At 37.8% G+C, this 20,273-nt stretch overlaps 1 protein-coding gene and 1 long non-coding RNA gene across 6 annotated transcripts in view; one reads left to right on the forward strand and one right to left on the reverse strand.

Annotated features, from left to right (window-relative positions):
* scn12aa (sodium channel, voltage gated, type XII, alpha a) overlaps window positions 1-20,273 on the reverse strand; it is a 155,642-nt gene that overhangs the window by 87,642 nt on the left and 47,727 nt on the right. For all 5 annotated transcript variants that reach the window (XM_087240127.1, XM_087240125.1, XM_087240124.1 and 2 more), the window contains 4 exon segments: window positions 17,367-17,495; window positions 9,708-9,799; window positions 6,886-7,128; window positions 4,431-4,494 (listed from right to left, as the gene is read on the reverse strand). In XM_087240127.1, coding sequence (XP_087096253.1) covers window positions 4,431-4,494; window positions 6,886-7,128; window positions 9,708-9,799; window positions 17,367-17,495 — 528 coding nt within the window.
* The window catches only part of LOC147846539 (uncharacterized), a 214,014-nt gene continuing 194,674 nt past the window's right edge, over window positions 934-20,273 (forward strand). The window contains exon 1 of the long non-coding RNA XR_015479130.1: window positions 934-1,017. This is a non-coding gene — a long non-coding RNA (uncharacterized LOC147846539). The remainder of the gene's footprint in view (window positions 1,018-20,273) is intronic.

The raw sequence follows: 20,273 nt of genomic DNA on the forward strand, positions 1-20,273 counted from the left end.
GTTCCTTCAGTATGGCCATATACGCGATTTCTGTATGGGATGTGATGTCCTGCACAGAATGGTCTCTCAGTAATCCTCAATGCAATCTAAGATCTTTAGAAAAGTGCATTATAATCTCTCCCTCTCCCCTTTCCCACTGGAGAATCAGAGCAGGTTTATTAGGGAAGAGGTTAGTTAGGGTAAGTGACCAGACTAGGTTGGACTGGTTAACCTTTAGATGCCACATGAGGATTGGTTTAAGCTCTGCATGTTATAGCGAACCGTGTGGAGTTACGTAGATTAATAGGGTATTTTAGGTAAACCATAAAGCAACATGTTCTAAAAATATTGTTCGCTTTTTTTATTATTATTATTAATGCTGCTTAAAAGCAAAGATGCATTTTTTTATGTGCATATACTTTCTCTAATCCCAGCATATAATGCAGAGACAACTAGATTAGTTCCTCTTGTGTGTGTAAATGCTGGAGTGTATTGAAGGACGTGTTTGGGACAGAGATATTTTATTCATACAGTAATTAAAATCATTAATAAGTAATCATAATAATCATTAATAAGTACATTAATTTTTAATTTTTGTTATGTTTTTGTTCATTTTAATGCTGATAGTTTTTTATTTATTGCGTTTGTGTGTGTGTGTGTATGTGTATTTTTTATAATTAATTGACTTGCTACTTTTAGTATACTTCAATATGAGTTCATTTTTATTTACGAGCTCAAAGAAATAATTTATTACTAAAACTTAATGAGAAATGGTGTCTATTAATAGTTTTTATTTTAATTTGGAGCAAGAATAATTTGTTGACATAGTCAAAGACTTGGCGACGTGGTGGCGCAGTGCTGTCGCCTCACAGCAAGAAGGTCGCTGGTTCGAGCCTCAGCTAGGTCAGTTGGCGTTTCAGTGTGGAGTTTGCATGTTCTCCTCGCGTTCGTGTAGGTTTTCTCCGGGTGCTCCAGTTTCCCCTACAAGTCCAAAGGCAAGTGGTACAGGTGAATTGGGTAAGCTAAATTATCCGTAGTGTGGGTTGCGGCTGGAAGGGCATCCGCAGCATAAAACATGTGCTGGATAAGTTAGCGGTTCATTCCGCTGTGGTGACCCCAGATTAATAAAGGGACTAAGCAGGAAAGAAAATGAATGAATGAATTTAATGACTTTCGAGATTGCAGCTCCAAAATACTCATCAATTTTCTCTTTATTTGTTATCATTTGCAAATGCTGTATTGTTTGTTTGGTACAGTGATTTTGTTTTGTTATATTATTTAAAAATGTAGTGAACATACATTAAATTTTTATTAAACGTAAAGTTTTTACGTTTTTAACTTTTTAATGATTTAGGTTTTATTAATTGTGTGTGTGTGTGTGTGTCATACCTGCCAACACTGCCATTTTTCCCAGGAGTCTCCCGTATCTCAGACCCATCTCCCATTTTGGTCTGTCTCCCTGAAAACTCCTGGAATTATAATTCATCTAATAATCTAATAATAGTCTAATAATTCATTGTGGCTAATAATTCTGACTTCAACTGTATATATATATATATATATATATATATATATATATATATATATATATATATATATATATATAAAAAATCATATATATAATATGATTTAAATGCTTATATATATATATATATATATATATATATATATATATATATATATATATATTAAAAAAATCATATATATAATATGATTTAAATGCTTATATATATATATATATATATATATATATATATATATATATAAGCATTTAAATCAACAAAATTGAGTTCATTTTAATGACCTTAACGAATTAATTCATTACTAAAACTTAGCAAAAATGAAAAATTGTGTCTATTTATAGTTTTGTTATTGTTATTATTTACAGAAGACATCTTTATATATAAACATTAAATCCTTTTTCTAAATTTGATGTGGTGCAGACACCTAAATCTGTTACCTGATTTTGACTAGGCATGGGACGATAACCGTTTTCAAGGTATACCGTGCTTTGGAAAAGTCAAGGTTTTAAAATCATCAGAATGTTGTGCTACACTATTCCTAAGGTATGTGTACAATTTTTTATTTACACACACACACACACACATATATATACATATATATATATATATATATATATATATATATATATATATATATAATTTTTTTTTGTTATTTTTTTTTAGGATGACAGTATCTCCAGCAGAAAAGATATCCAAAGATGGTGTTTTAAATTGTAAAGAAATCTGTGCTTATGAAACTAACAAATACAGCAGAAGTCAATGGATTATTTTATTTTTTTAGCCTGATGGTTTACTTCTCCAAAATATCTTAAATGTTTCTTAAAATAAATTATATTGTGTTCAAAGGGAAAAAAAGTTTTACATTTTTTGCACAGACATTTAAAAAGAATCAATTTTAGAGCAGTGATCACAATACCGTGATTCTGTGAAACCGTGATATTTTTATCCAAGGTTATCATACGTCAGAATCTTATACCGACCCATGCCTATCTTAACCCATGTTTATTTTTTAAAATACACCTATCCTTTTACTAATTAGCTAACATGTAATGACATTATGTAAGCTTTAAAGGAAGCTCATCTTTCCGTGATATCATGAGAGACTGTCATAAAGCTCTGATTAAATCCCACATGTCCACATGCAGACGGATGCATCTTCTCACACGCAGAGACAGCGCTGTGTTCTCACATTAAGCGGTATCCTATTTAGGATTCTTGGAAACTTCTACTAATGATTCATATGAATGAAACGGGGTAGATGAGTGATTATCTACAGTTGAAGTCGAAATTATTCGCCCTCCTCTGAGTTTTTTTTCTTTTTCAAATGTTTCCCAAATGATGTTTAATGGAGCAAGGAATTTTTCACAGTATGTCTGATAACAAATATTTTTTACAAATTATAATCATTTTAAGGTCAAAATTATTAGTTTATTATTATTTAATTATTAATTATTAAAATTATTATAATACTTTTTTTTTTTGTAGGTCTACAGAACAAACCATTGTTATACTATGACTTGACTAATTACTTTAACTTGCTTAATTAACCTAGTTAAGCCTTTAAAGGGCCATGAAACCCCCCCAATTTCAGTTCAGGTCTACCTCAGATTTTTTTTTAAAAGATGCATGATAATGGGCGTGGAGCTCCACGAGCAAAGGGCGGGAGTGGGCGTGGCCAGCAGGGAAGAAGGAGGGGAGCGAACAACTGTTATCAGCTCACAAAATGACATACAAACTGTGAGGAGACGCATGATTTTATAGTCCACAAAGTTAAAATGTAAAGAAATAAACTGTGATTTAATGTCCTGCAACATTTGTTATTCGTAATTTCATATACAGATAACCACAATTTATATCATTATAAAGATAATCGTGTTCATATAAACACAAAATGAGGCCTTCTCCCTCAATCCCTGGGTCTGAATGCAGAGTGCAGCAGGTCTCTTGCCCTGTCTATTTTAACCATTAGCCCTGCTGGTAATCTAGAGGATTCAGGCAAACGCAGCAGCACGGCGATGTGTCTGAATGTGAACGAGCTCCTGATAAAAGACAACGACCACCATTCTCCAATTCTCCTACTGCTCTCCCGACAAAAATGCTTGCTGCACACAAACAGCCTTGCTGTATCGGCCCTGACAGGATCGTGGGTAAAAACATGCAACTAACCCCGTGGATCATGGAAACAAACACATACGACCCTTCATGAACAGCTAAATACTGTGTGCTGTGGGTCCGTGGACGCGGTCTAACCCAGTCATCAACGTGTCTCACAGCTTGGCACTGGCAGGTCTGCCTTGCCTTCGGAAAGCACGCGCAGTCATGAATAATTAAGAAGCCGGCTCTTCTCATAGGATAAGAAAACTCAGCCATGAATAATAATGAGAAACTGACGTGTCATTCTTTGCACTTGCAGTTTTGCACTGCGTCGACTATTTTGATCCCGCCCCAAAAATCATTTTAAACCGGAAGCTGAAATTAGCTGACAAAAGCTTAAATTATCCAGTTTTCCCCACAATTAAAGCTGACAGATGCTAACATTGTCTTAACTAATGCTCAACACACACAAATCTGTTAATAATTTAAAAAAAGGACTCAAGGGTTTTGTGAACCTTTAAATGTCACTTGAAGCTGAATACTACAGTAGTATCTTGTAAAATATCTAGTCAAATATAATAAACTGTCATCAGGACAAAGACAAAATAAATCAGTTATTAAAAATGAGTTATTAAAACTATTAAAAAATCTTCTCTCTGTTAAACAGAAAATGGGGGAAAATAAAAACAGGGGGCTAATAATTCTTCAATTGACTTCAATTGTATGTAAATCAGAGTTGCCGCACACAAAATGTCTGCAAACTGAACTCGTAACAACAAATGGAAATCGAAAACCTTGCTGTTTTAGCATAATGTGATAAGTCAGATCACTCACCCAGCATCGCTGCTGTATCCGCATATTAAGGCATCCTTGGATCCTTCAATTTTGTAGAAATTATCTAAGGGGGCAAAAGTAAAATTCAGTGACTTCTGCAAAACACTTTGAAACTCAATTTGAATCAGAGTTTTGTTATAGTTAGTTAACAACCTTTCTCTTTGAATCAAATGAAAATAAAATATAAAATTAACCATATTTAAGGTCTTGTTAAGTGCATTTGTCATTCGTTGTCTGATGTTATCTCAACTGAAACATGAAGACTAGGTGGGACATAAAGTAGCTCCTCCCCTTTATCAAAAACAGCCAATCACGATAGGTAAATTAATGCAGTTTCCCTGATGTTAGTTAAGGTTTTGAAAAAAAAAAAATAGTTTGTCCACTGCATTTGCCTTTTGTTTTTATAATCAAATACATATCAAGATTTTATTCATTTTTTTCCACTTTTTTTTTGTTTTTTTATTCATTTTTTCTTTTTGAGAATTTTTTTTATTAATTTCTAGACAGCCAAAAGTTAACACACATTTCTTTGGTATTTTTTAGGTTTGCTTTTAAACTGTATAACTTTGGTCAAATGTTTTGGGTATCCTTCCACAAGCTTCTTATAATAGTTTGCTGAAATTTTGGCCCATTCCTCCTGACAGAATTGTTGTAACTGAGTCAGCTTTCTTGGCTTACTCGCACAGTCTTTTTTTAACTCTGCCCACAAATTTTCTATAGGATTGAGATCAGGGCTTTGTGATGGCCACTCCAAAACATTCACTCTGTTGTCCTTAAAGCACATTTTAACAAATTTGGCAGTAGTTTTAATTTCTTGGCTGATATCTTGAGATGTTGCTTCAGTATTTCTACATAATGTTCTTTCTTCGCCCCCATACTTCACAGTTGGGATGGTGTTCCTAGGCTTGTGCAGTGTGTTTGAGATTTTCCTTAAATACTATTCTACAGTTGTGCCTCCAATTAACTCAAATGTTCTCAATTAGCCAATCAGAAACTTCCAAAACATTGACACTATCATCTGAGCCTTTTCAGAGGCAGAATAATCTTATTGTATTTAAACTTGACTTTCAAGAAAAGTTTTCTTTCTCAAACATTTTTCAAAAATAAATATTTCATTATTCTGCTATTAAGCATAACAGAAACAAATTTGATAATCCTAACTTACCTAAAAGAGAAAAAGTTTAGTCATTACATCTGACTTTTTTTTTTAATGGTTATGTGCCTTTTTATACAGTGTATCTAAACTTCTGCTTTCAACTGTATATAAGATAAAAGCTTTCAAATATTGAGTTATTATTGGTATCAGCCAGAAATTTCAGATAGTTTTTCAATCAGTTTACCTTGATGCAACAAAAACTGAAAGAAAAGAAACTTTTTTTAAAATAAATTATATATTTGAAAAATAATAGAAAAATAGAAATAAAACATTTTTAAATTCATTTAAATTTGAAATTAAAATGGAAACAAATATGCAAATGTTGCAGTTTATGTGGCACAGTCAAATGTGTCAAACAATTTAAAGATTTTTCTCCTATTATTGGAGAAAAAAGGATAATGAGTGAAAATCGAGCTGTCAGTGGCTTACGCTTAAGCCGTTTATGACATCATGCTGATTAAGTAAATCGCTACACAGTGACCATGCGCACTATGGAGTATAATCCAATTAAAAACATGTATGTAAACACACTCAGCGATAAATAAAAAATAAATGATGCAATATATGGCTGATTCTAGAATTGTGGGTACATTCAAGATAAACCCTCCAAGATCAACCTTCTTTTGTTTTTATAAAACAAACACTTTAACGAAACTGTTTTGAATAATAACACAAATACTATCACATTATGCCTAAAAACAATGTGTGTTTATGTTTACAGGGTATATACTGAAATTAGAGAGTGAAAGTCCATATGAACCAGATGCTGTGACTTGTTTTTTTCATATTGTGACGCAGTTCCTAGAGAAACGAAATATTGACAAAAAACGGGCAGGGCTTGTTTTTTCTACTACGAGCTGATTGGATGTAGTAAAGTAGGCATTTTGTTCAGAACGACGTGGAAAAGGGTTTTGGGAGAGTTATTACAACCTAACAGACTCCTGCTCACCACTTCTGTTTGTCGTCAATACTGACAGCTGTAGGAACGTGGTTATGTATGTTAGCCACACCCAATACCTTAGACAGACATAATCTGAGAGTTTAACTGAAAACAAACGAGAAGTGCATTTTTAGATTTCAATTATAGATTATGAGAGTAAACTATTGTTTTTTTTCTTAATGACATACACAGATGCATTGTTCACCACAAAACTAGCAATGTGAGCTAATAAAAAAACAATATGGTTAGTTTTAATTTCATGTGTGCCTAAAAAATTCAGTACTCAAATTGATTTCAAGCATGCTTGAAATGTTCCCGCAATTCTAGAATGTGTCTTATTCAAAATAAATGATCTGCACCTTCATTAGTGAGGAAGTCTTTGACAGAAAGCCAGGTCTTGTTGTTGCAGATGAAGCTCCCGTTTCCGGGGTATGTGGAGTTAACGCAGTGGCCGATGCTGCGGACGCACTTCTGTCTCAGGATCCCCATGAAGAGCTGCAGACCGATCAGAGCGAAGACACTGAGACAGAAAACCGTGAGGATCATCACGTCCGCCAGCTTCTTCACCGACTGGATCAGAGCACCGACAATGGTCTTCAAACCTGGAGAGATGGAAAGAGTTAAGTCAAATGTATTTATAGAGTGTTTTATAGAATAGTACATATTAGCTATAGGGCTGCGCGATATATAGTTTTAGGATCGATATTGCAACGTGTGTCATATCGCAGGATCTACAATGTGGAGACAGGACTAGAAAATACCAAACTTCTAAACTGAACTACAACTGAACTGAAGCAGCTTCAATTTACTAGAACTTCATCTATGTTAAGCTGCTTTGAAGCGATATACATTGTAAAAAGACCTGTAGGAGTAAATATTATTTAAACTGAGTTGTTTCTGAATAAAGTAATATTGCAGCGGGGCAACATGGTGGCTCAGTGGTTAGCTATGTCGCCTCACAGCAAGAAGGTCTCTGGTTCGAGTCCCTGGCCTGGTCAGTTGGCATTTCTGTGTATTGTTTGCATGTTCTCCTCGTGTTGACACGAGTTTCCTCCGGGTGCTCCAGTTTCCCCAGCCTGACCTGTCAGTTTAGTGGCTAATTTTTACGAATTCGTACGAGTTCAGTCGTACGAAAATGTACGATTTTAAAAAGGAGGCGTGGCACCTAACCCCCCGCCATCATTGGGTGATGAGCAAATCGTACTAAATTGTACGAATTAGGTCGCACAAATTCATACGATTTAGCCACTTAATTAAAAAGTTACAACTTGCCGTTAGATTGCGTTGGTTTCCAAAGACATGAGCTATTGACCTTATTCTAAAATGCGGAAGTGCGCCTGTTTTCGAGATTGTTTTAGAACTTCCGTTTCAGTCGCCTATGGGAGAAATGATTAGGAATAATAAACGGCAGAAAATGGCCAAACTACTTGCTCAACAAACAAATGTTTGCATGACTGCACAGACCAAGTAGCATATTATAATAAGAAAATATTAAATTGCAACATCAAGCAGCGTAACGAGCAGTTGTTAACGTCAAAAAATGAATGGAAGTGAATGTGACCGGAAGTCGCGAGACAAAAAGATTCAAATGGCAGCGCCCGCTCGACAGCTGAGAATAAGGTGAATAGGCCAATTGGATGAACCGAATTGTCTATAGTGTATGGGTTTCCCAACACTGGGTTGCAGCTTAAAGAGCATCTGCTGTGTAAAACTTATGATGGATAAGCTGGTGGTTCATTCCGCTGTGGTGACCCCTGATATATAAGGGACTAAGCTGAAGGAAAATGAATGAATGAATATTGCAGCCACCAAAGACTCGCAACAGTCATTGGCGCTTTTTTAAAAATATGTATTTTACGAATGGGTTTTTGAGTTTTGATTTTATTGGGCTAACCTGCTAATAGTAAATGTTTTAACTGGTTTGAGCCTTGGTTGGGTAAGTTGGCGTTTCTGTGTGGAGTTTGCATGTTCTCCTAGTGTTGGAGTTGGTTTCCTCCGCGTGCTCTGGTTTCTCTCACAAGTCCAAAAACATTGCAGCGGGGCAACATGGTGGCTCAGTGGTTAGCACTGTTGCCTCACAGCAAGAAGGTCTCTGGTTCGAGTCCCTGGCCTGGTCAGTTGGCATTTTTGTGTATTGTTTGCATGTTCTCCTCGTGTTGACACGAGTTTCCTCCGGGTGCTCCAGTTTCCCCAGCCTGACCTCAGGAGGAAACGTAAGTATTTTACGTTTTTTCAGTTTAGTGGATAATTTGTACGAATTCGTACGAGTTCAGTCGTACGAAAATTTTAAAAAGGAGGCGTGGCACCCAACCCCCACCATCATTGGGTGATGAGCAAATCGTACTAAATTGTACGAATTAGGTCGCACAAATTCATACGATTTAGCCACTTAATTAAAAAGTTACAAATTGCCGTAAGATTGTGTTGCTTTCCAAAGACATGAGCTATAGGCCAATTGGATGAACCGAATTGTCCATAGTGTATAAGTGTGTGTGAATGGGTGTGTATGGGTTTCCCAACACTGGGTTGCAGCTTAAAGAGCATCCACTGTGTAAAACATATGCTGGATAAGCTGGCGGTTCATTCCCCTGTGGCGATCCCTGATATATAAGGGACTTAGCTGAAGGAAAATGAATGAATGAATATTGCAGCCACCAAAGACTCGCAACAGTCATTGACGCTTTTTTTAAAATATGTATTTTACGAGTGGGTTTTTGAGTTTTGATATTATTCGGCTAACCTGCTAATAGTAAATGTTTTAACTGGTTTGAGCCTTGGTTGGGTAAGTTTCTGTGTATAGTTTGCATGTTCTCCTAGTGTTGGCATGGGTTTCCTCCGGGTGCTCCGGTTTCCCTCACAAGTCCAAAAACATGAGCTATTGGTGAATTGGGTAGGCTAAATTGTCCGTAGTATATGTGTGTGAATTAGTGTGTATGGATGTTTCCCAGTGATGAGTTGCTTCTGAAAGGGCATCCGCTGCGTAAAACATATGCTAGATAAGTTGGCGGTTCATTCCGCTGTGGCGACCAAAGATTAATAAAGGGTAAATGAATAAATGAACGAACAGCTTTAAACATAGTAGTGTCAGGTTAATATTAAAATATGTCAAATAAACAGCACACATGAACTCGTGACTGAATCTAGAGCATGTATAGAAGCAGAAAGTGAATGTGTGTTTCACCTGGGATCACCGATATTGTTTTTAGAGCCCGCAGAACTCTGAACGTCCGCAATGCTGATACATTTCCCAGGTCCACAAACTCTGTCACATACCTGTAAAAAAAGACAGGGACAGCAGTCACTCAGCAGTATGAACATTGATTTATGTTCATTTCAAGAGTTCACACTTAGATATCGTTTGTCAACTGTTTGCAGGTTTGGCATGCTGTCCCGGGAGAGAACCCTGAGCTCGGAGATAGTTGAGCCCAGGGCTCCCGCCAGGTCCATAGAGCATGTAAGGGGAGTACGAGATCAGGTGGTTCTCGAGAGCTCCCCTGTGGTAAAGGAGGAAAAGGGGTGGATGGGGGGTTTCTTCGGAAAACGAAGATAAGGGAGTAGTTCTAGCTAGGCTACTTATAGTGAGTTTGGATTAATCTGATTGGCTAACTAATGAATGTAGCTGGGTGGCCAGCTGCAGTCAATCATATCATGTGCTCCTCTCGAAATTAGTTTGTGAAACTTCACTTGAAGACCTAAACCGGAACTTTTATTTCAGTATATTGATGTACTTCCAACTGAAATGCAATATTGAGTAGGGGCGGGGCTTTTTTGCATCCTTCTCCTTTAGCAAACTAATGGTAAAAGGGGCGTGGTTAAGATTATTGTGGCTGAAGCGTCAAACTGACCATTAGGCCCCGTTTACACAGTCAGATCTTGATGCCCAATTCCGATTTGTTGCCTATATTTGATTTGTTTGCCTGTCTGTTTATACGTTGTTTTATATCATATAATATGTTTTATATATTTATATCATGTTTTATGTCATATTCAATTCATGTGTTTACACCTGCCATACAATTTACGATGTCACGCATGCATAAAGGCGGGTTCTAGCATCTGTGCCACACTAGCCACGATGGAAGAAATTGTCTTGTTTTTAGTTCTGTGAAATGTAGTATAAGAAGTGAATGGTTCAGTCCAAACTTACTCCCGCGCAGTTTATGTAATGGTATGGCCCTGATGTGTGTGTGTGTGTAGTTAAAGATGTAGCCTTTGTCTGTGTGCGCACTGGTGTTATACTGGTGGAGAATAAAGTTGTTCTATGTGTAGCCCGCAGTGCGTGTATAAATAGCAACAAAAAGCAAAAGTTACAAAACGAAGTTTGTACAACTTAAAAGTTATTTTGATCCAGAGGTGGGAAAGAGCTGTCGTCGCAGCTTTCGCTTATGGTTTATATATGGTGTCCTCCACCATTCAGAGGAATTTGTGGGTACGAGAGAGATCTCAGGTCTGGTGGGAGCAAATTGTGGCGACTGACTATTTTCCTCCTCTGTGTTTTCTCTGATGTTGTTTACTGCGTCGGCATCTCCACACACAATCTTCTTTCTGTCATTAAACCGCGGAGAAGCACCACTTTGTCGCAAGTTTAATGATGTACAGAGCGGAATGCCTCAATAAATCCGATCTGCCTGTTTACACGACAGTCGCATTGTCACATATCCAATCTATATCTGATTGATTTCCACATATGAAGGAGGCCTGAAACCGATCTGTGAATTTCCGAATGCATGCGTTTTTTTCGTGTTTCCACGGTCATAGAACAGATCCGATCTGTGTCTCATACGAGCAAAAAATCAGAATTGTGTTACATTTCACTGGCAGTGTTAATGGGGTCTTAGAGATTGACCGGCCCTCCAAACGGGTCTGTGTATATTTTATAATAGTTCTGCACCAGAGAAATCGGCTCTGTCACTCTTAATGACTACACAGAGAGAGACGCCACATTAATCTAATCAGCTTGGCTTTATGCGCTTTGAACATTTTGCATAATTAATAACGAGCAAAGCGGATATTTTGTATTTTGGTATCACACACCATCATTCCAGGTTTCATAGACTTCATAGATGATCCTAAGTAACTGAAAACCACCAAAATACAAACATAATAACACCAAAAAAGATAATAATGTTTCATTTAACATCTTATATATATACAGTTGAAGTCAGAATTATTACCCCCCTTTGAATTTTATTTTCTTTTTAAATATTTCCCAAATGATGTTTAACAAGGAAAGTTTCACAGCATGTCTGCTAATATTTTTTCTTCTGGAGAAAGTCTTATTTGTTTTATTTCGGGTTGAGTAAAATCAGGTTTTAATTTTTTTTAAATTATTTAAAGGTCAAAGTTATTACACCCTTTAAGCTATATTTTTTTCTTGATAGTCTACAGATCAACCTGTCATTATACAATAACTTGCCTAATTACCCTAACCTGCCGATTTAACCTATTTAACCTAGTTAAACCTGGTTGTCTTGAAATATGTCTAGTTAAATATTATTTACTATCATCATGGCAAAGATAAAATAAGTCAGTCAATAGAAATGAGTTATTAAAACTATTATGTTTAGAAATTGTGGAAAAAAATAAACAGGGGGGCTAATAATTCTGACTTCAACAGTATATAATGTGCTCACACCCTCAGGTGGTTTCAAACCTTTATGAATCAATGGGTACCGGCTTCTAACATTCATCAAAATACATTCTTTAGGGTTCAACAAAAGAAAAAGAAAAAAAAAAATGTCTGTCTGTCTGTCTGTCTGTCTGTCTGTCTGTCTGTCTACCTACCTACCTACCTACCTACCCGCCCATCTGTTCTATTTGTCTGTCTGTCCGTCTGACCGTTGATCTATTTTTCCGTCCGTCCGTTAATCTGTCTGTCTGTCTGTCCGTCTGACCGACCATCAGTCCGTTTTATCTATATATCTGTCTGTCCGTCTGTCCGTTTTCTATCTGTCTGTTTGTCCGACCATCCTTCTGTTCTATCTATCTGTCCGTCCGTCCGTCAAGCTATCTATCTATCTATCTATCTATCTATCTATCTATCTATCTATCTATCTATCTATCTATCTATCTATCTATCTATCTATCTATCTATCTATCTGTCTGTCTGTCTGTCTGTCTGTCTGTCTGTCTGTCTGTCTGTCTGTCTGTCTGTCTGTCTGTCTGTCTGTCTGTCTGTCTGTCTGTCTGTCTGTCTGTCTGTCTGTCCTTCCATCCGTCCGTCAGTCTGTCCGTTCGTTGATCTATTTGTTTGTCTGTCTGTCTGTCTGTCTGTCTGTCTGTCTGTCTGTCTGTCTGTCTGTCTGTCTGTCTGTCTGTCTGTCTGTCTGTCTGTCTGTCTGTCTATCTATCTATCTATCTATCTATCTATCTATCTATCTATCTATCTATCTATCTATCTATCTATCTACCTACCTACCTACCCGTCTGTCCGTCCATAAGCCCGCCCGCCCACCCGTTCTATTTGTCTGTCTGTCCGTTGATCTATCTGTCCATCCGTCCGTTAATCTGTCTGTCTGTCTGTCTGTCTGTCTGTCTGTCTGTCTGACCAACCATCCGTCCGTTTTATCTATATATCTGTCTGTCCGTCTGTCCGTTTTCTATCTATCTGTTTGTCCGACCATCCTTCTGTTCTATCTATCTATCCATCTATCTGTTCGTCCGTCCGTCCGTCCGTCAAGCTATCTATCTATCTATCTATCTATCTATCTATCTATCTATCTATCTATCTATCTATCTATCTATCTATCTATCTATCTATCTATCTATCTATCTATCTATCTATCTGTCTGTCTGTCTGTCTGTCTGTCTGTCTGTCTGTCTGTCTGTCTGTCTGTCTGTCTGTCTGTCTGTCTGTCTGTCTGTCCGTCCTTCCATCCGTCCGTCAGTCTGTCCGTCCGTTCGTTGATCTATTTGTTTGTCTGTCTGTCTGTCTGTCTGTCTGTCTGTCTGTCTGTCTGTCTGTCTGTCTGTCTGTCTGTCTGTCTGTCTATCTATCTATCTATCTATCTATCTATCTATCTATCTATCTACCTACCTACCTACCCGTCTGTCCGTCCATAAGCCCGCCCGCCCACCCGTTCTATTTGTCTGTCTGTCCGTTGATCTATCTGTCCATCCGTCCGTTAATCTGTCTGTCTGTCTGTCTGTCTGTCTGTCTGTCTGTCTGTCTGACCAACCATCCGTCCGTTTTATCTATATATCTGTCTGTCCGTCTGTCCGTTTTCTATCTATCTGTTTGTCCGACCATCCTTCTGTTCTATCTATCTATCTATCTATCTGTCTGTCCGTCCGTCCGTCCGTCCGTCCATTGTTTTTTATTGTTCTATTTATCTTATTTTAAAATTAATTATGATAATACTACTATACTACTACTACTACTAATAATAATAATAGTGAGACAAACAGAGCATCTTATATTTGCTTTCCCCAACAGCAGATCAGATGTAAAGCAGAAGAGATGACCCCTCTAAACTTTGCAAACAGCGCGGTTTGTTAATGATGGAAATGTTCATCCTGCAGTAGTCTGTCTCTCTCTCTCTTTCAGTTAATCCACTCCTCTGATTCGGTTGAGCTGTAATGCTGCATATTTAGGTCACCTGACAAATCTCTTTCTGGGTACCTGCTTCTCATGATTTTCATCTTTCTTGAATTCTCTCTGTTTGTTTCTGCATCCAATCCACTCTCTGGCCTTGCACAGTATGATGTTCAGCACCATGGACAGCACCATGAATAAGTACTTGATATATACTTGAACCATGATTTTTACTTTTTTTAAGGAAAGGAGATAAAGATTTAATTATTCAAATAATCCTATTCTGATTGGTCAGTTGACCTTGCTTTGCTCTGACTGGCCAGATGGTCTCACTGTGCTTTGGTCTGTTGGTCCTACTCTGCTTTGGTCAGATAAGCCTACTCTGTTCTGATTGGCTACATAATCCGCACTGAATGGCCACATGGTCCCACTGTGCTCTGATTGGTCAGTTGATTCTACTCTGCTCTAGTCAGATGACCCTACTCTGTTCTGACTGATCATTTGGATAACTACTCTGCTCTGATTGGTCAGTTGACCCTGCTTTACTCTGACTGGCCAGATGGTCTCACTGTGCTTTTAATTAATCTATTGGTTCTACTCTACTTTGGTTAGATGACCCTACTCTGTTCTTACATTTACATTTACATTTAGTCATTTAGCAGACGCTTTTATCCAAAGCGACAGATAATGTTCTGATTGGAAAGTTTATCCTTCTTTCCTCTGATTGGTCAGTTAACCCTACTCTGCTTTGATTGTTTAGGTGATCCTACACTTCTCTTGTCAGATTACCCTACTCTGTTCTTATTGGTCAGTTGACACTGCTCTGATTGGCTACATGATCCCTACTGATTGGCCACATGGTCCCACTGTGCTCTGATTGGTCATGTTGTCCTACTCTGGTCAGAAGACCCTACTCTGTTCTGATTGGACGGTTGATCCTTCTCTGCTGTCATTGGTCAGTTAACCCTACTCTGCTTTGATTGTTCATTTGGTCCTACGCTGCTTATGTCAGATAATCTTACTATGTTCTGATTGGTCAGTTGATTCTACTCTGCTCCAATCAGATGACCCTAATCTATTCTGATTGGTCAGTTGTCCATTTACTGCTCTGATCGGTCTGTTGATTCTACTCTGCTCCAGTCAGATGACCCTACTCTGTTCTGATTGGTCATTTGGCCCTTCTTTGCTCTGATTGGTCATGTGGTCCCACTTTGCTCTGATTGGTCAGTTGATTCTACTTTGCTCCAGTCAGATGACTCTACTCTGTTCCGATTGGTCATTTGGCTCTTTTCTGCTCAAAGTGGCTATGTGGTCCCACTTTGCTCTGATTGGTCAGTTGGTCCTACTGTGCTCTAGTCAGATGACACTAGTCTGTTCTGATTGGTCATTTGGCTCTTCTTTGTTCTGATTGGTCATGTGGTCCCACTTTGCTCTGATTGGTCATTTGGCTCCTCTCTGCCCTGATTGGCTATGTCATCCCACTTTGCTCTGATTGGTTAGTTGATTCTACTCTGCACCAGTCAGATGACTCTACTCTGTTCCGATTGGTCATTCGGCTCTTCTCTGCTCAGAGTGGCTATGTGGTCCCACTTTGCTTTGATTGGTCAGTTCGTCCTACTGTGCTCTAGTCAGATGACTCTCTTCTGATTAATCAGTTCACCCTTCTCTGCTCTGATTAGCCATATAGTCATACTTTGCTCTGATTGGTCAGTTGATTCTATTCTGCTCCAGTCAGATGACACTACTCTGTTCTGATTAGTTAGTTGACATTCTCTGCTCTGATTGACCATATGGCCCTACTGTTCTCTGATTGGACAGTTAGTCCTACTGTGCTCTGGTCAGATGACTCTGTTCTGATTAGTCAGTTCATCCTTCTCTGCTCTGATTGGTCATATAGTCATGCTCTGTTCTAATTGGTCAATTGACCCTTCTCTGCTCTGATTGGACTTATTGTCCCACTGTGCTCTGATTGGTCAGTTGATTCTACCCTGCTCCAGTCAGATGACCCTACTTTGCTCTGATAGGTCAGTTGGCTCTTCTCTGCTCTGATTGGTCATGTCATCCCACTTTGCTCTGATTGGTCAGTTGATTCTACTCTGCTTCAGTCAGATGACCCTACTCTGTTCTGATTGGTCAGTTGACCCTTCTCTGCTCTGATTGGCCATATGGTCCCACTGTGCTCTGATTGGTGAGTTGATTCTATTCTGCTCTAGTCAGTTGACTCTTCTCTGCTCTGATTGGCCATATGGTCCCACTGTGCTCTGATTGGTGATTTGATTCTATTCTGCTCCAGTCAGATGACACTACTCTGTTCTGATTGTTCAGTTGACTTCCATATGGTCACACTGTGCTCTGATTGATCAGTTGATTGTACTCTACTCCAATCAGATGACCCTACTCCTTTCTGATTGGTTATTTGGCTCTTCTCTGCTATGATTGGTCATGTAGTCCCACCTTGCTCTGATTGGTCAGTTGTTCCAAATTTGCTCTGATCAGATTACTCTGTTCTGATTGGCCAGTTGACCCTCCTCTGCTCTGATTGGCCATATAATCCCACTGTACTGTGATTGATCAGTTTATCCAACTCTGCTCTAGTCAAATGACCCTCCTCTGTTCTAATTAGTCAGTTCACCCTTCACTCCTCTGATTGTCCATTAGTCTTACTCTGTTCTGATTGGTCAGTTGGTTGTATTCTAGTCTGATTGGTCAGCTAACCCTATTGTTCTCTGGTCAGATATTCCAACTTGGCTCTCATTAGTCAATTGGCTCAACTCTGAGCTCTGAACTCTGCTCTAATTGGTGAATTTACCAAGTCTCTTGTAAGTTATCGCTGTTATCTCTACCACTTACAGTGCCTTTTGGAATCTAAACATTCTGCATATTTGAATTTCAGGTAACAGCATCATTAGTGATGGATATTTATATTAAAAATATAAAATGAATATTCTATTATCATTTACTCACTCTTCACTTGTCACAAACCAAAGTTCCTTTCTTCTAAAAATATAAATATATATATAAAAAGCTGGAAACTGGTAGCCACTGACTTCCATTGTAACTTTTCTACTAATTCATGGATGTCAACGGCTACAGGTTCCAACATTTTACAAAATATCTTCTTTAGAGTTTTTGAGTCAACTCATTAAGGTTGGGAACCACTTGAGTGCGAGGAAAAAAGGGATTCACTTTTCATTTTTGGGTAAACTATCCCTTTAAATGCAATGCTATATATATGCAGTACTATCTGTGGAAACACATCATTGCATTTAAAGGGTGTGTTTCTAAAATGCCAAAAACTAAACTCACGCCATGACGATGACACTGAAATCCAGCCAGTTCCATGGGTCTCGGAGGAAGGTGAAACACTCAGTACAAAACCCTCTGGCCAAGATCTTAATCAGAGACTCGAATGTGTAAATGCCAGTGAATGTATACCTGAAGAAACACAAGAGAAAAAAACATCAGCCAATAGAAAACATTTAACAGTGATGACTACAGTAAGTGGCCTCTTTTTAAATCAACATGCATCAGGTTTATTTCAATGCGAGTGGTGAATTGTGAACATGCTGCATGCTCATGCTCAATCTCTTTAAAATCTATTCCACACATGCATATGATGTTTTTCTATTTGAGCTGGGTCGCTGTGGCTTTGTATTAGAGGCATAATCAGTGAATATGGAAACTCTGGTCATCTGTTAAAATCTAGGCCAGGGCTTAGACACCGGAAACCTGCGCTACACAGCTTTAGCTTAAATTTAACACTCTCACGCTCCCATGTGAATGCACGTAATGTTAGAGACGTTCAAAAATCGAATGGGACGTGACATCATGGCAGTGTGGTATTGCTGATGCTGCAGGCAGAACTGTGACGACAGGCTTATAGAGATGCAGCTCTTACCAATGTGGTTTTCGGGACCCTAGCAAAGCATTAAATTAAGAGGAAAACTCTATTTAGCATGTATGGAGGCTGGATTGAATGAAAGGCAAAATTAATAGGCAGTAGTTTCTCATTAAATATCCTGTTTAAACTCAGATATGCATCATTTTGGATGTAAAACATATTTTAAGTTAAAAAAAAATCATTAAAAAGCAATACCCTTTATTTATTTAAAAGCAAATACCCTTTAATCATTGAGATTTTTACATTTTTAATGTTTTTAGAGTTTAAAAAAATCTACACAGACATTTAGCGGTCACAAAATAATTATTTAATAAAATATTTTATACAAAAATACTACTTAAAGTAAAATAAATAAAAGGTTATAAATGTTATTAATTTATACATGTTCTGCAGTTATTGTGCCTTTATTTGAACTAAAATGTAATTATTTTCATTAGTAGAGTATTAAATTGTTTGTAAATATGACAATTATTAAATTTTTATTTAAGTAGTTTAATTTGTTTTATTTTAAAACATGATAGCAAGGTCTCAAAATTAAATACACAGCTGTTTTTACAGTTTAAAATAATTAACAAATTTCATCTACACTCATCGGCCACTTTATTAGGTACACCTTACTAGTGTCAGGTTGGACCCCCTTTTGGCTTCAGAACTGCCTAAATCCTTCCTGACATAGATTCAACAAGGTACTGGAATTATTCCTCAGAGATTTTGCTCCATATTGACATGATAGCATCACGCAGTTGCTGCAGATTTGTCGGCTGCACATCCATGATGCGAATCTCCCGTTCCACCACATGCCAAAAGTGCTCTATTGGATTGAGATCCGGTGACTGTGGAGGCCATTTGAGTACAGTGAACTCATTGTCATGTTCAAGAAACCGTCTGAGATGATTCACGCCTTATGACATGGCGTGTTATCCTGCTGGAAGTAGCCATCTGAAGATGGGTACACTGTGGTCATAAAGGGATGGACTTGGTCAGCAATGCTCAGGTAGGCTGTGGTGTTGACACGCTGCTCAGTTGGTACTAACGGGCCCAAAGTGTGCCAAGAAAATATCGCCTACAACCATTAAATCAACACCATCAGCCTGAACCATTGATACAAGACAGGATGGATCCATGCTCTCATGTCGTTGACGTCAAGCTTTGATCCTACCATCTGAATGTTGCAGCAGAAATCGAGACTCATCAGACCAGGCAACGTTTTTCCAATCTTCTATTGTCCAGTTTTGGTGAGCCTGTGCGAAGTGTAGCCTCAATCCTATAGTTGCTGCCATGTGATTGGCTGATTAGAAATTTGCGTTAACGAGCAGTTGGACAGGTGTACCTAATAAAGTGAGTGTATATAAATGCACGTCATCTAAAGACCACCAAAATGATGCATATTTGATAGCAGTAGTAAACAGGGTTGCCAAGTTCACAGTTTTGGGCTTCTTTTAATCACTTGCTGTGGTTTGTTTTTAATTCTGCAGGTTATGGGGTTGACACAGCACCAAATATTTTTATATGGTTGCCTTAAAATACTTCACATATTCCAGGGGTTCCCAAACTTTTCAATTTGCTGCTCCTATTATCTTCTGAGGTGGTTATAAATATATAAACCTTGCACACAACAGTGCAGACATACTAATAGGCCCAAGTTTCGGAGACCATCCTCCATGTTTAGTTGTAGCTTGTATTTATTTTTTATTGTACGTGAGTGCCGTAAAGGTGTCAAAGTTTAACCTGGTGCCATAAAATCAATCTTCTGCATCTGACGCTAATGCTGTGTCTTTAATACGATGCAATCACCCCAAGGGTCGCTAAAAAATTAAAACGATGATGACTTTGTATTAGCTTTTTTATGTAACTACATTTTTTTCTTCTGTAGATTAATTCAACTTGGTTATATAAAATAAATTTGATTTTTGCAAATCACAAAGTGACCCCCGCTAATTGTCCCGCGACCCCAACTTTGGGAACAACTGACATATTCTACCAATAAAAACAACTATAGTAGGATGTTGAATACTGTGTGTGTGGCTGTATTTGTTTCAAAGGTAACAGTGACAGAAGATACAATGTTATTTATAAAAGCAGAATATTTGTAATTAGTAATATACAGTGATTTATACAAAATAAACATTGTATAATGCATACAGTGATGTAAAATGTGTATTTTAGATATGGTGAGTGGTGTATTTTGAGTTTTGGTATCATTGGGCTAGTTTGATTGGCCATTGGACTATTTTTGGTCATTGTGCTCGTTTTGCTGTGACAACCTGGCAACCCTGCTAGTTAAATCAACAAAATCCACAGTAGTTTCAAAC

The sequence above is a fragment of the Danio rerio genome, chromosome 2, assembly GCF_052040795.2.
Source record: "Danio rerio strain M-AB ecotype USA chromosome 2, GRCz13ab, whole genome shotgun sequence".
NCBI lineage: Eukaryota > Metazoa > Chordata > Actinopteri > Cypriniformes > Danionidae > Danio > Danio rerio.